This window comes from Mauremys reevesii, linkage group 1 (assembly GCF_016161935.1).
Source record: "Mauremys reevesii isolate NIE-2019 linkage group 1, ASM1616193v1, whole genome shotgun sequence".
Classification (NCBI taxonomy): Eukaryota; Metazoa; Chordata; order Testudines; family Geoemydidae; genus Mauremys; species Mauremys reevesii.
Window position 1 is genome coordinate 114,483,742 of NC_052623.1, and position 14,645 is coordinate 114,498,386.

Consider the following 14,645-nt stretch of genomic DNA (forward strand, 5'->3'; position numbering starts at 1 on the left):
TATGGTTGTAACTAGTTTACAGAAGTAATATACTCTTTGCTCACTTGTGCTTTTACCCCAACTCTGATGGATGTAGTTAGATGCTACATTTTCATTGATTAGTTTTTATTAAATGGTACACATACAGCAATTGTAAAAGGTGTAATACTAAATACTGCTATAAGCTACACGGGCTAATTTTCAAGTCACTTCTTTTACAGTCATTGATTTGTTGCATCATAAAACAAATAATATGACTGACTAAACAGCTCAGAATATAATATGTTAATGCATGATACAGTTAGATTTGAATATACTTTTTGATTTATACATTTTATACTAAGTGGATAAAACTAATGTGTAATGAAATTACATTGCAAGCTAGTATTTCAAAACATCAGGGTATTAATGCGTTTTTGCAGCAATTGAATTGCTTCTACAATGGCCTAGTAAAGAGTAATTATTAGTTGTGACCAGAAAAATGACTAAAATCGACATCTTGGTACTCTGTCCATGCTTCTCATGAATCATATATGCTCAATTTAGAGGAAAGCCATTTCATAATAGTATTTGTGCTAAAGCACCAACATACAGTAGCCATGGAAGAGCAAATTATGTGTATACATCAAGAAAAATTACTACCTTGCTTCATATATTGTAAATTATATCTTGATTTTTAGATGGCCGGATGATATTTCAATGCTGGTATTTACAAAATGTCTTTTGTTAAACTGAAATCTGAGCAAATTTTATATGGAAATCATGGAAAAAAATAAATATAAAATAATGTGACATATTTACGTCACTTTTCATACCACACCCACTTTTCTGAAATGTCTTCATTTGTACCAGTAATACCTAATCTTGTATTTTCATTTTGAACTCCACTTTTCCTTCATATGGATCATGAGGGTTATCTGAGGTAATTCCAGTTCCAATGACTCTGCACACAACAGTAACTTCTGCATTCCTTGTAATGTTGAGAAATTTCACTGCTACCAAAGGATTGCTGTAGGTGGGCTGGGATGAAAGAAAGATCTTTTAACCTTCTTTTGAAAGCTTGAACTATCAATTTAGAAATACAACTTGTGAATTAAATTTTGATCAAATTCACATAATTTCACAGAGATATTTCAAACTGCTGATCCAATAAAAACATAGGGGAACAAAACCACAAATTTGAGTTCAGAAACACATACCTGTGCTTTCTTTCCATAGTAAGGGAAGTAGTGAAGGTTAAAGGTGCCATTGACTGGGTAATATTGTAGTTCAAGTGGGCTGAAATCATCATGCTATTTTTGAAGGTAAGAAATCAGATTTGTTAGCACTCAAACTATAAACCATCACTCAGTTTTCAATAACATGAAATTCTAAAGTACTAAATACTACACTTTAAGAAAGAAAAATCAAATGCACAAATACAAATGGGAAATAACTGACTAAACAATAGTACGGGTGAAAAGGATCTGGGAGCTATAGTGAACCATACACTGAATATGAGCCAACAATATGGCAACGTTGCAAAAAAGGCTAGTATTCTGGGATGTATTAATAGAATTGTCTATTCAGCACTGGTGAGGCATCAGCTGGAGTACTGTGTCCAGTTCTAGGCCCCACCTATTAGGAAAGACATGGGCAAATTAGAGAGAGTGGAGAGGAGAGCAAAAAAATGATAAAAGATTTAGCAAACCTGACCTGAAAGGTTAAAAAAACTAGGCATGTTTAGCTGAGAGCAAAGAAGGCTGAGGGGGGACCTGTTAAGTCTTCAAATATGTCAAGGACTGTTATAACGAAGACAGTGATCAATTGTTTTCTGTGTCCACTGAAGGTAGGACAAGAAGTGATGAGCTTAATCTGCAGCAAGGAAGAGTTAGGTTAGATATTAGAAAAAACTTTCTAACTGTAAGGATTGTTAAGTACTGGGATAGGCTTCAAGGGAGGTTGTAGAATCCCCACAATTGGAGGTTTTTAAGACCGTTAGATAAACAGCGGTCAGGAATGGTCTAGATATACTTGGTCCTGTCTCAGGGCTGAGAGGTGGACTAGATGACCTCTCAAGGTCCCGTTTAGTCCTACATTTAGGTGACTATGATTCTAAGTATTTCATAGCTATTAAAACCTAAATAATATACACAGACCCCAGTTCAGCAATCCATACTTTATCAGCGCAGCACTTGAGAACATGCCTAACTTTGTCCCACTGAAATGAATTCTACAGTCTCAGCTTTCTTTTGAAAAAAGTTAATCTCTAGCTGTTATGGTTGTCAAGAGAAACCTCCAAAGTGTGACAAGAGCTAACCAATTCAAGGGTATCTGCCTGAGTTTTCAGAGAGCCTGAAACAATTGCTCCGAGTTGTGAACTCCCCATTTCATTTCAGAAACCACTGATGATACTTTAAAGGTCAGCTATTTCAGATACTCAGGATACTTAGTTTAATTAGTTTGCTGGTTTTCAAAGTATGGAAGAAAGGAGAAGAATATCATATTATAAATATCTTTGATCTCCAATATTGAAAATAAGTCATTTCTTAGTCTAAAGTAGGGATTGCAACCTTTGGCATGTGGCCTGTCAGGGAAATCTGCTGGCGGGCTGGGACGATTTGTTTACCTCCAGCGTCTGCAGGTTCAGCCGATCGCAGCTCCCACTGGCTGCGGTTCGCTGTTCCAGGCCAATGGGGGCTGCGGGAAGCGGTAGCCAGCACATCCCTCAGCCCATGTCACTTCCCGCAGCCCCCATTGGCCCGTAACGGCAAACCGCAGCCAGTGGGAGCTGTGATCGGCCGAACCTGTGGACGCTGCAGGTAGTCAAACTGTCCCAGCCCACCAGCTGATTTCCCTGACAGGCCACGTGCCAAAGGTTGCTGATCCCTGGTCTAAAGGATAAAAAGAATTACCAGCACATTTAAAAAACCCAATTTAATTTCATTTATTTAAAATTCTAAAATATGGGAAGACCTTAAACAACACATAATAGTGTTAAAAGGGATATGTGATTGGTTTCATTTTCCTGAAGGGAGCCTCGGCTTTCAAGTGTCTGGGAAATGCTGCTATGTGATATCTAAGGGAGACGTGTCCAATAGATTCTTTCAGCATGTTGTATATTCTGTATTACAATATACATAGTTCCCACCCTTTGTGTGAAGCAATTAACTACTCTGATAGCTGAATGCCAATTTTGTAAATAACTTTTTTTCTGTTCTGGACACATTTTATTTTTATACATTCTTCCTTAAAACCTGACCCAAAGCTCATTGTCATCAATCTGTTGTGGATCAAGCCCTGTATCACTGAATGTTAGAGAAATTTGCAGCAATGTAACTACTTTTATATAGTTACACTGGTGCAAACCTAGAGTAGAGGCACACTGCATCAGTGTTAACCAGAGGTGGTGCTGGTGTGACTTGCCCAAGTAACTTACCAGGTAATTTGCACCAGTTAAAAAACAAAACAAAAACCAAGCAAACAAATGAAGCCAGTATAGATATGACATGAGAAAAGGGATTCCCCCCCCTCTAAATTATAACTAAATAAACCTTTTTCTTAGCTTGAAGTCTTGTATACTAACTGCCTGTAGTAAATTATAGATGAGTAATAAACTGTGGAGGTAAAGTGGTACTGGTGGAGAACTGATAACATTCAAACTTCTTGTGACAAGTATGTTTGGTTAGGATAATGTCTGATTTGGTTAACAATATCTGAATTATGTTTTCAAATGAGTTAGAATAAAGAAATTAACTTTCCATTTTCTTACAGTTTCCTGGATCTGAAAAGTATATGCAGGTAAGAATACTTCTACAGAAGGAACAATTGGACATCACAGTGAATTGTAAATTGAAAAATGTTTGCTTAGGGAAACGAAGATTTTCAAAGGTGCAAGGGCATCCATAAATCCTGTTGAAATCAATGATAGCTGCAGTGCTTGGAACCTTTTAAATGTGAGCACTCCGTACTTACTTGAGCTGTACAGCTCACCCTTGGTGCAGTGCCATTGCCAGGGAGAAAATTGATAATCTGAAACATAATAAATGTTCACATTAGTCACTTCAGAATTATTTATAATGTAAAAGCATTGGCAAAAATGATGTGTTTAGATTTGCATATTGCTTTGGCTGCCTTTTTCTGGATCTTGGTAAAAATTGTGAAGCTTAGATCATTTTTATTGTATGCAATAATAAAAAACACCTTATCACAAAGTATCATATTTGCAATGTGGAACACCATCACTTCCTGGCTTTTTTTCCCCCTTAGGCTAGCTAATTTAATTGCATACATTCTTTTGGAGACTGGTGTTCAACAAGAAGAAATTACTTAATGCATTAGTAAAATTAAAGTTTTTAAAAGTTTTGCTGCCCTCCATGACCTGACATATCTGCACTGGCTTGGGTTGAGTGAACAAGCACATCCTTCTCAGGTGCAAACTGGCAGGATCCCCATCACCAGTAGCAAAGACAGAAGTAAGTAAGCACCACTGGGGAGTGTGAGGCAGGACCTCCCCTTCCTCTATGCTGAATTTTGAGCTGGTAAGCCCTCTAAACAAGGCATTACTGTAGAAAGTGGCAGCTTTTTTTTAAAGGAGCCTGTTCTTCACCTGAAAAAAAACAAGTACACAAGCTTTCCTCCCAGAGCTAGCTCTTGCAGACATTAGTTTTCCCCTGTGTTGCTCAGGTTTCATTTACTTGGTACTTGTGATGTCATAATTTTACTAATTCTCCAGTAATCCATAGGATTGTCCAGGAAAAAGACAATACCTGAATTTCTAATGCAAAATTGAGTTAGATTCAACAGCAATGGGTGATCTAGAAACTCCTAGCATGGAAAATTATTCTGATTATTCTTCTATCAAACATTTCTATTTTGGTACTTTAGGATACTTAGGTACTTACTCTGTTCATTTTTATAATTAAACATGGTTTTCCTTCTGGAAATCCAAAAGTGGAATTTTCCAGGCCAGAGCAGTTTTCAAGCATATCTGATGTGAACTTGCAGGAGTATTTTGTTTTGTTTGGACCAAGGAATGATTTTTGAAAGAAGTATTTCTCACTTGTGCAGTTGATGTTGGCATGTTGTGCAGTTGTATTATATGCTATATCAGTGTGAAAAAAACAGACAAAAATTAATTCCTCCATATCCTGGTTTGTGGCACTGAACTATTTCCCTCACAGATTGTAATTTTTAATACCATACTCCAGGGTTTTTTTTGTGGGAGACCTAGTTGTATTTCTAGAGAGAATAGAATCAAATAGTATTAACAAGGGCAAATTGTACTTTCTATAATTCACAGACAAAAACTATGTTAAAATGGAGTGAAGGTTGACAGTACATATCAATAATCTAGAATAAAATCCATTATGGGGATGTTAAAATTATCCTCAAAACAATCATTAGAAATTCAGGAAATTTAAAGCTAGGGTTTAATTTAAAATAAATCCCAACATATATTAAGGTATTAGGGCACCAAAACAACTTTAAGTATGTTCTGTAGTGACACCAGGCAATAATCACAGGATTACAATTAAAGCATGTGTTTGTGGTCACATATGAGATTTAAACTTTTTTCTTTTTTTTTTCCTCCTCATGGTGTCACAATATTAAGATCATTCGGGGGAGTGGATGGAGCGGCGAATAGGTCTATCATGGTGCTGCATTTCTTGAATCACCCATTTTACATTAACTTGATTCGTAAACTCATTAACAGATTTACTTGTAAATTTTCAAAAAAATTATTCTATACTGAAAAAATGTACTATTTTATACTCACTGTAGTTGTGGGAATTATACTGTAGTTATACTCACTGTAGTTGTGCTGTATTTTCCTTACAAAGCAAAGAGACTGAATCTCTACTTTAAGTGCAAAACTCAACTCTCTGTTTACTAGGGAGCAGTGATCTGTCCTTCTATAATGTTGTGTTTATATTGAAATAAATCTTATTTCTTTTCATACCCAAAAGAAATTTGTGAAGAGTTGTTACATATTTTTCCCAGGACTTTTTGTCAGAGACGTTGTAATAAATTTCTAATCCTCCTTCACCATAGACATCCGGACGTAATGTCACCCCTTTATTTAAAAAAGAAAAAATGAAGAAAAGAGAAATGTTTCAGGTATTGATCAATTTATTTAAACTAACTGCAGATGTGACACTGAAATAAAAGCTATCAGTGGAACTCCACTGAGCCCCCAGTCGCTGTTGCAAGTGATTTGATCATCCTGCACAGGAATGATAGGAAATCTTCAGAGGGTGTATGCAAAAATCTATGCTACTTGTGAAATGCTTTCTTTTCTCTTTGATTCAAGTATGTCTCCCTTATTTTCAGAATGCCCTAAAATGCAAGTGCGACTGATGTCCTATTTCATTTATACTGTATTTTCCCCAGCACTTGTTAAAAGTAGTGGGTATAATTATCATATCAATTCTAAAAGCCAAAGTATATTTCTCTGTGAAATTACTTTCCAACATGCAAATTTAATGTTTGACAGTAATTATTTTGCCAGTAAACTTAAGTGTTGTTTTCTCTTCCCCAGTTTAAAAATCCTAATTAGGAGCAGTTCTATACCTACATAAATTGTCTAGTGATTGGCTTAACAGATTTTTTTCTGCCCCCTTTCCCATCTATTCACATTTTCAAGTCCTAATCTTTATTGCTAACTCCATGTTTCTTTGTCCAACTTGTTTTTACTTTTACTTTACGCCTTATTTATTTCTTTTGGCATTTTTCTTTCATCTTCTTTGTTCTCTCCCTTTCTATATCACTCCACTTCCATGGTTCTGTTTCTATAAATCTCACATTACTACTGTCTTTTTTCCCTCTCTGAGTGTACAGTGTCTGAAGAGACTTGAAGGTGCTTCTGTCAAGGAGTGGAGAGCTTTGTCCTGTCTTGTTTAGGAAATAAGAGCCCATTTACAATTCTTCTGCGGGAAAACCCATAGAAAGGGAGGAAATTTCCCTGAAGTTCTTCTTGCAATTTTCCCTGATTTATTCGCTGAGAGGGCAGGTTTAAATAGGTGACAGGACCTGCTCATAAACCTATCAGATCCCCTGAGAGCCAGAGAATGTCAGGACCCTGATCCTGTGCCCCTGCTTTGTGTCCTCAGCACCCTGACCATTCCTCTACACAGGAACTCGTGTTGTGAGAAATTAGAGTGATTTTGATACATTAGCCATATGGTATGAAATGGACAGAATTTGTGACTATACCTGGTGATTTTAATCGATCTTGATAGTCCGGTGTATATGGATTGATTGTCCTCATTAAGGAATATATGGCGAGTGAAAACAGCCCAGTCATCACTATGTAGAAAGCAACGTAGTACAGACTGATCCACACTGTAGGGAAAACGTATGATTAACAATATCAGGTTAAAGTGAATATTTCGAGTAAATCCCTCCCTGCTATGGTTTTGTTTTTAGTAGATAATGTCATGACTAAAAAGCTTGAAAGGAGTGGAAAAATGGAGAGGCAAAGTAATCCAGTGGACAGAATCTTTGTTTGAACTTGACTTCAGTGGGAGTTGAAGGTACTCCGCATCTTCCAGAATTGTGTACTAAATTTGGTGTTTTAAGTCTTATCTGTTAATTTAAAAAAAAACTTTTTTTCTGGAAAATGTAAATTTGTTCCATTTTATAAGGAACATAGTGAAGGTGTGGAGTAACATACCACTGGATATTATTTATTGACTGATAGTTTCTTTCAGCTCATACGTAAATTTGGATAGCTTGAAAGAAGGGTCTGAAGGCTACCCATTACATGAAAGGTTTTTTTTTGTTTTGTTTTTTTATGTAACTGGTGATCAGCACAGATTATAAATTGAAAAATCTGTTCCGCTTCTTGGCATGACCATGTTTGCATGTTCACCATACTTATCTGCTCATTCTATATGAAGGATATAAAACAGTCCTGATGAATTTCACTGACAACACCAGTCTGCTAAAAATATGATTTGGTCACAGATCCTATTTACACTTATTTCACACTTTATCATTGAATCCTTCTCTGGTAAATCCCTTCTCACTGCCACCTGAATTACAATGGTGTAAGATTAGAACCAGGCATTGTTTCTTCATACATGTCTGTAAAATACCTAGCACACTGTTAGTTCTACATAAATAGTTAATACAACAATCCACATGGAATAAGTTAAAAAAAAACCACTAATTTTTATCATATAACCCCTGCACCCACCAACATTAGGAAAGGTTAATTTTAAGTAGATTTTCTTTTAAATTTAAAAATTGCTGTTAAGATCCATTATATCAAATTTCAGCTCAAAAAAAATCTTACAGGCAAATCTGGTATCTCAGAAAAGGAGCAGGGAGGGAGAGAGTAACCTGCAACTGCCATTAGTATCTGTGGGACAAGAAACCTTTTAAAATCAATCAGATCATGCCATCTTTGAATGTAGACCAGGAAACATGTTGTTGTTGCAAAGGCAGGGTTGGTTATGGATGGATGGATGGGTTGAGCTCAAATGTGCATCAGTGTGCTGGGATAAAACAGCAGATTTACTAAACAGAAATGAAATCAGAAAAATCATTTTGGAAAGGCAAACTGTATTTCCAGTTATTTGGATCTGAATTTTATCTTCACTTGCTTCCCAGATGGGTCTGAAGAGAAAAAAAACAGATCCTGCTTCCTGTGTTATCCTGACATTTTTATAGATATTAGGTCCAGTTCCTGTAGTTCTGAGCATCCAAAACAACCAATTAAAGTTAAAAGGAGTTTTGCGTACATAAAAACTGCAAGGTCAGTTCCCCTCTAGTTAATCCTGCTGTCAGAATCATGTCATAACTATAACACATAGGTATTGATAATTAATGATTATCTTAATTTGCATCCTTGACAATAATTTGAACCAGAATGGCTTAAAACTATTCCCATACTTGAAAATACTTGGATCAGTTTTTCTTGGATCTTTTATTAAAATGGCCTATCTGGTTATATAGCCAATTGTTAATATTTATCCGTAGTTTCATTGCCTTTGATATGGTGTCTCTAAACTGGTCAGAAATGTTAAAAGTCCTGGCTAAAGACAGCTCAGCTGTTTGCAGTCTGGCTTTGGTAGAAATTCTGAAAAACACTGACTTGCCATAGTTTATTTTAATAATTATTTCTCAGTTTCACAAATCATGGAATCATGTACATTACATATGGACGTCAAAGGGGATTTTTCCATTGACTTCAGTGGGAGCAGCATTAAAGACCTTAGGTCTTTTAATCTTTCCTATAAATCAACCCTGCCAGCACCTCAATCATTTTGGTTGCTCTTTTCTGTGCTTACTCCATTTTTCCAAGTGATTCTTTCTTTGTCTTGTTTTAAGTCATGCTTAAAGTGATACATTTCATCCTAATGGTGGTTCGGGAATTTTAGTTATGGCAAAAAAAAAAATCCTTGAATATGTGAAACAATTAAGAGATTCCAAATCTTTTCATTCAATAACTTCACACTCAGAAACATTTCAGGAAATGAACTCGTGCTTTAACAAAATATCTCATCAACCCCTGGGATGACTCACAAGCATGCTATGAAAACAAGAGATCTCCATGACCATGCAATATTCATCATCTCATCCTAGCAAATTAATGAGAGACAAAAAAACAAAAGTCATGCAGCTTTCTAACAACACTAGAAAGACGTATGTAGACCACATACCCCAATTAATCAAGGTCCTTCCCATCAATTGCCCTGTATCTGGATTCCATACGAAACGGTTGAAATTTTCCATCCGTTGGCTGCAGGTCTTCTTTTCATTTAAAGCTGCCATTTTCTCAAAAAAAATTAAATTAAATTAAAATTAAAAAAAAATCCCAAACACACAGACAACCCCCTGAAACCCAAGGAACACGAGAAACCAAGAAATTCAACTGATGCCCAAACAGCTGGTCAAGAAGAATACTCTGCTTTTTATACTTTTCTTCCCTGAAGGTCAAACAGATTACACCCGATATCACTGAAACCACCTAATGGCAAAATGTTGTCCTGTATAAACATTGCTGATAAAGTACAATGTTCAGGTTGGCAAAGAAAAATTAGTTGCTATCACATGTCCTTCTACTTTCTCTTTAATACCTCAGTAGCTCTCCAGTGTTACACATTTTGTACAGCACCTTTAGAGCTTGTGATACGTTCAGCTTGATAGCTGTTATCAAAGCAGATAAAGTTAAGAACTGTTTCCCTGCATTTTTTTCTTTTTTAAATAATCTACAAAGATTGGATCAAATTCTACCCTTAAATCAAATGAAAGCCCAATCAGGTCCATGGAGTTGCATGGGGAATAAGTTGCCACAGAGTTTGGTAAATTATCCATCCAGTTTGCCACTTTTCACAAGTAGAAGGGGAATTTCTCCCTGCTTTCTACTGGAAGAGTTGTTATAGTGCACTCTCTGATTATATTAACTTTGGCCACATGCAGGACACTAGTCTCATTCACTTCATATCCCTGTTTCATTCACTATGCACCACCATACCAAATGAAGCAAGGGCCCTACTGGAAAAAGTATTGTGTAATAAAGGACAGTTTTGTAATGCATGTGTACAATGAAGCAGAAGTAAGATTGTGTGGGCAACCTTAACTTTAGCATTCCTGTCTTTTGATTGTTTCACTTCACAACCTGAGGCTCTGATCCCTCAAAGATATTTGCTTCTCTTTATGCACCATGAGTAGTCCAGCTGAAATCATTAGTTGTGTAAGTCTCTGTAGGATCAGCACCATAATGTGCTTTTGCCTAGGTTTTTTTCAGAAAAAAAGAAAGGATGTACACTTAGGACTCAGTGCATTTTAAAAAAAGTGGGTTATGATAAGTTCTACAAACTCACAAAGAAATAGTGGTTCAGAATTTAGATTAAGATCCTAGAGCTCTTCACTCACTGCTTTTAATCACACTGCCATCCTTCAACTTTTTTAACTGATGTTAACTGTCTGTGTTAACCTACTGTCAGAAATATCTAGGGTTAAATTTGGGTCCCACTGAAGTTAATAGCAAAACTTTCTGAGAATTCAGTGACACCAAGTTCTTCTTCGAGTGCTTGCTCATGTGTATTCCACAGTAGGTGTGCGTGCTTGCCACATGCACTGGTGCCGGAAATTTTTCCCCTAGCAGTACCCGTAGGTGGTGTGCTGCTGCGACCCCTGGAGTGGCACCTCTATAGTGCACTATAAGGGGATCCTCGTGCTCCCCTTCCCCCTCAGTTCCTTCTTGCCACCAGTGAGGGTGCGTCGGAACTACTGCTCCAGCTTCTCTTCACTGCAGCTCGTCCCAGAACTCATTTGTTGTTAGTGGTACCTGTTAGTTAGTTCAATTAGTTCAAGTTTCAGTTCAGTTAGTTAGCATTCGGGCTGGGGCATGCCCCGAGCCCCACGGTTTAAATCGTGCGACTCTTGCAGGTGTTCAATGCCCAGAAGTAACCCACACGCCGACTGTCTCCGCTGCTTGGGTGAATCCCATATTAGTGACCGCTGTAAGATCTGCAGATCCTTTAAACCTAGAACTAAAAAAGAAAGAGACATTAGACCTTGAGCCCTCTTCATGGAGTCGGCACTGGCCCCAACCCCGGTGCACTGAGTGGATTCGGCACCGGGCACCTCATCTTTGGTGCACAGTGATCCCTTGGCACCTTCCGGTGGCCAGAACCGCTCTCTGTCTAAGAAACAGAGAAAGGCCCCATCCTCTCAGTGGCATTGAGAGAAAGCAGGGGGAGAGGCTAGACCCGCATTGGGCAGCCCCAGTTCCCCCCCGGGCTCCAGAGCTCCGACTCATGTTGAGCGGAGCAGCCTGGTGGTGTCAACTCAAGCCTCTTCGGATGTCCGGATGCCTTCAACGCCGGAGGCCCTGCAGGCGGCCTGAGACATTATAACTCTGCAGGTACCACCGGCACCCGGGCCCCACTCTAGAGGCAAGCCATCACTGGGATCTTGACAGTCGACTCTGACCTGACGCAGATCCCAGTCAGGGGACCGCTCTAGGGATCATTTGCCACTCAGCGTCCTATCAGGACATAGACTCCGGCCTCTGTTTTTGTCACCCACCAGGTTGTCTGGTTGTGTGCCATCGGATTGCAGTTCCAGGCACCATTCCACACTGAGCAGAGAGTATTGACAGGACAGGCATAGGTGCCATAGGCACTCCCCTTCTTATCGGAGCTACCGTAGCCGCTCCCAACGTGGGTTCCATCACTGTTCACGCTCCAGCTCTCTCCTTGAGGCACCGTGCCCACAACTCCCGGCGGGGGTTGCCATCTCCACACCATCGCAGATCTCGGCGTTATAGCATCTTGAGAAGTAGTAGCTCGAGACGGCACCGTTCCTCAACATCGGAGTCCCGGTCTCGTGGCAGACGTTGTTCTCGGCACCATCGATCGTACCGCTCCCATGGTACCTACAGGTCATTGGTAACCTCGACCTTGACCCACACGAGGCCCACTACGTCTCAGCCCGGCCAACCTGACCAGCTGGTGCTGCGGTGCTGCAGCATAGTCAGTGGCAGGGGCCCCCATGGCAGGGCCAGTGGTGCCAGTGAACCCTCTGGCCCCCCGTGCATGCCAGCCAGGGACTCATTTGGTAGAAGGGGCTTTGGAGGCTCCTTCCGCCTTACTATCCGGGCCTTCAAGGGATAGATCGGTGGGTCACGGATCCTCGGCACCGCACACGGAGTTCGACCAAGGGGTAGATCGTGCGGCGCCGACCGACGTGCAGAGCTCTGTACCAGCCTCCTCCCCCACGCTTGATGACAAGGTTGCAGCCTCACCCCCCTCCGCACCACAGGAGGACTTCAGGGCTCACCAAGAGCTACTGAAGCGAGTAGCGTCGAGCCTCAATCTCCAAGCTGAGGAGATGGAGGAACCCTAAGGCTTGTTATAAATAGAACCATAATTAAAACCCAGCAAAAATGTAAAAGTGGGTGGTAAAAATCCTATATAAATAAAGGTATAAGGTGGGGGTATAAGGGTTGGTTCTGGGCTGTCTGGGTCTGCTATGTGTGTGTGTGTGTGTGTGTCATTTCTGTATTTAAGTATAGTATTCTATATTATGTATATATATTTTTGTATTATGCTCTGCCTCTGGAAGCTTGTGTTAGCCAAAGCTGATGTTAGCCCGCAGGGCTGGCTGGATGGTTGATTATCCAAACCCATGGAGAACAGGCAGACATGATGAGATGGATTGATGCAAGCATCTCAGCACTGTATTGTGACCAAACTCCAGATTTCCTGACTTTTTTTTTTTTGTTTTTTTCAAGTTTTTTTTACACAACAAAGGGTCTCTTACACCTATAAATCTGATGCCTCATCTCCATCTCTCCTGCCTCTCTCTCTCTGCCTCCTGGGAACTTGGAGGAACTGAGCTGCTCTCACAGCAGGGACTGAGGGACCCATGAGGGATCCATCAGCAGGGATGCATTTAGAATGCCAATTGAACCTTCAGTCACTGCTGCTGCTGCAAGAACTGACTAAGAACTTACTGAATGTAATTGATATTTGATTACCAATACTACCTCTCTTCTCTCTCTTTTCTTTCCCTTTTAAAACCTTTACCTTTAGATTAGATAGATTCTAAAGTTGGACAGCGTGTTGATGTGGGAGAGATCTGATTTGTCCTCACGGTTGAAACAAAAAAAAAAACTTGTTTGTTTGGACATGGGCCAGTCACTGCATACTAGAGTTGCTACTTTGTCGTCTGCCTTCTTCTCTTCCATCCATCTGTCAGGCTGATGGCCCTTTCTTTAATGGGCCATCAAGCCAGCTATGCCGGGGGCTTGGTCCTTGGGATCGGGGAATTTTTTTTTTTTTTTTGGTGTTGGTTTTCATTTTTTCATTTATCCCCCAGGGTGGTGCACTGGTGGTGATGGATGGGAGGGGGAGGAAGAAGGAAATTGCTTGTGTGACTTGTGGGTTTTAGTGTGGTGGTGAGAAAAGTCCTTTTTGTCTGGCTGGTTTGGTTTGCCTTAGAGGTGGAAAAACCCCAGCCTAGGGCTGTGACTGCCCTGTTTAAGCAATTGGTCCTGATTTGGCACTCTCAGTTGGGTCCCGCCAGAATCGCTCCGTCACAGCTTGCTCTTCAATGTCCTCTCGCCTTTGGCACCGGGCAGAGTGGCCCTGCCACTGCACAAAGGGGTGGCTAACATTTCCAATGCCCTCTGGCAAATGCCAGCCTCCCTTACGCCAATATCGAAGAAGGCAGAGCGCAAATATTTTGTGCCCACAAAAGGGCACGAGTATCTCTATACCCACCTGGCCCCCAACTCCCTAGTGGTGGAGTCTGTAAATCATAGGGAGAGACAGGGTCAACCAGGATCCACACCCAAGAATAAGGACTCTAGAAGGCTGGATGCGTTTGGTAGGAAACTTTATCCGTTGTCCAGTTTTCAGCTCCGGGTGGCCAACCACCAAGCCCTCCTCAGCCGTTATGAGTTTAACCTGTGGGGGTCACTGCCTAAATTCAAACCCTCCCTTCCGGACAGTGAAAGGAAGGATTTAAGGCGCTCATAGAGGAGGGTGCCGCTGCTGCAAAGGCTGCTCTGCAGGCAGCATCTGATGCAGCTGACACGGCTGCTCGGTCCATGGCCTCAGGGGTGTCCATGCGCAGCTCGTCGTGGCTACATCAGACTGTTGGGTCCTCAACACCATTTTCCAGGGCTACACGCTACAATTTGTCTCACCCACACCCCCCCTCCGCCG

General features: G+C 40.3%; 1 protein-coding gene across 1 annotated transcript; it reads right to left on the bottom strand.

Moving 5' to 3' along the window:
* Positions 1 to 828: 828 nt before the first annotated feature.
* Positions 829 to 9,738, bottom strand: ATP4B (ATPase H+/K+ transporting subunit beta). The gene is made up of 7 exons (XM_039519922.1): positions 9,627 to 9,738; positions 7,174 to 7,302; positions 5,921 to 6,034; positions 4,863 to 5,062; positions 3,934 to 3,990; positions 1,179 to 1,271; positions 829 to 999 (listed from the first exon to the last, which is right to left on the bottom strand). The coding sequence occupies exons 1-7, from the start codon at positions 9,736 to 9,738 to the stop codon at positions 838 to 840; spliced, it is 867 nt and encodes a 288-aa protein (XP_039375856.1). The 3' UTR covers positions 829 to 837.
* Between the last annotated feature and the right edge of the window lie 4,907 nt (positions 9,739 to 14,645).

What these genes read in the sequence shown, in the direction of transcription:
- ATP4B (XM_039519922.1), bottom strand. Translation starts at nt 9,738, where the DNA reads ATGGCAGCTTTAAATGAAAAGAAGACCTGCAGCCAACGGATGGAAAAT. An exon ending in AGATCGATTAAAATCACCAG is followed by an intron (nt 6,035 to 7,173) that starts GTATAGTCACAA and finishes TTTTAAATAAAG; the next exon opens with GGGTGACATTACGTCCGGAT. An exon ending in TAATTATAAAAATGAACAGA is followed by an intron (nt 3,991 to 4,862) that starts GTAAGTACCTAA and finishes ATTATGTTTCAG; the next exon opens with ATTATCAATTTTCTCCCTGG.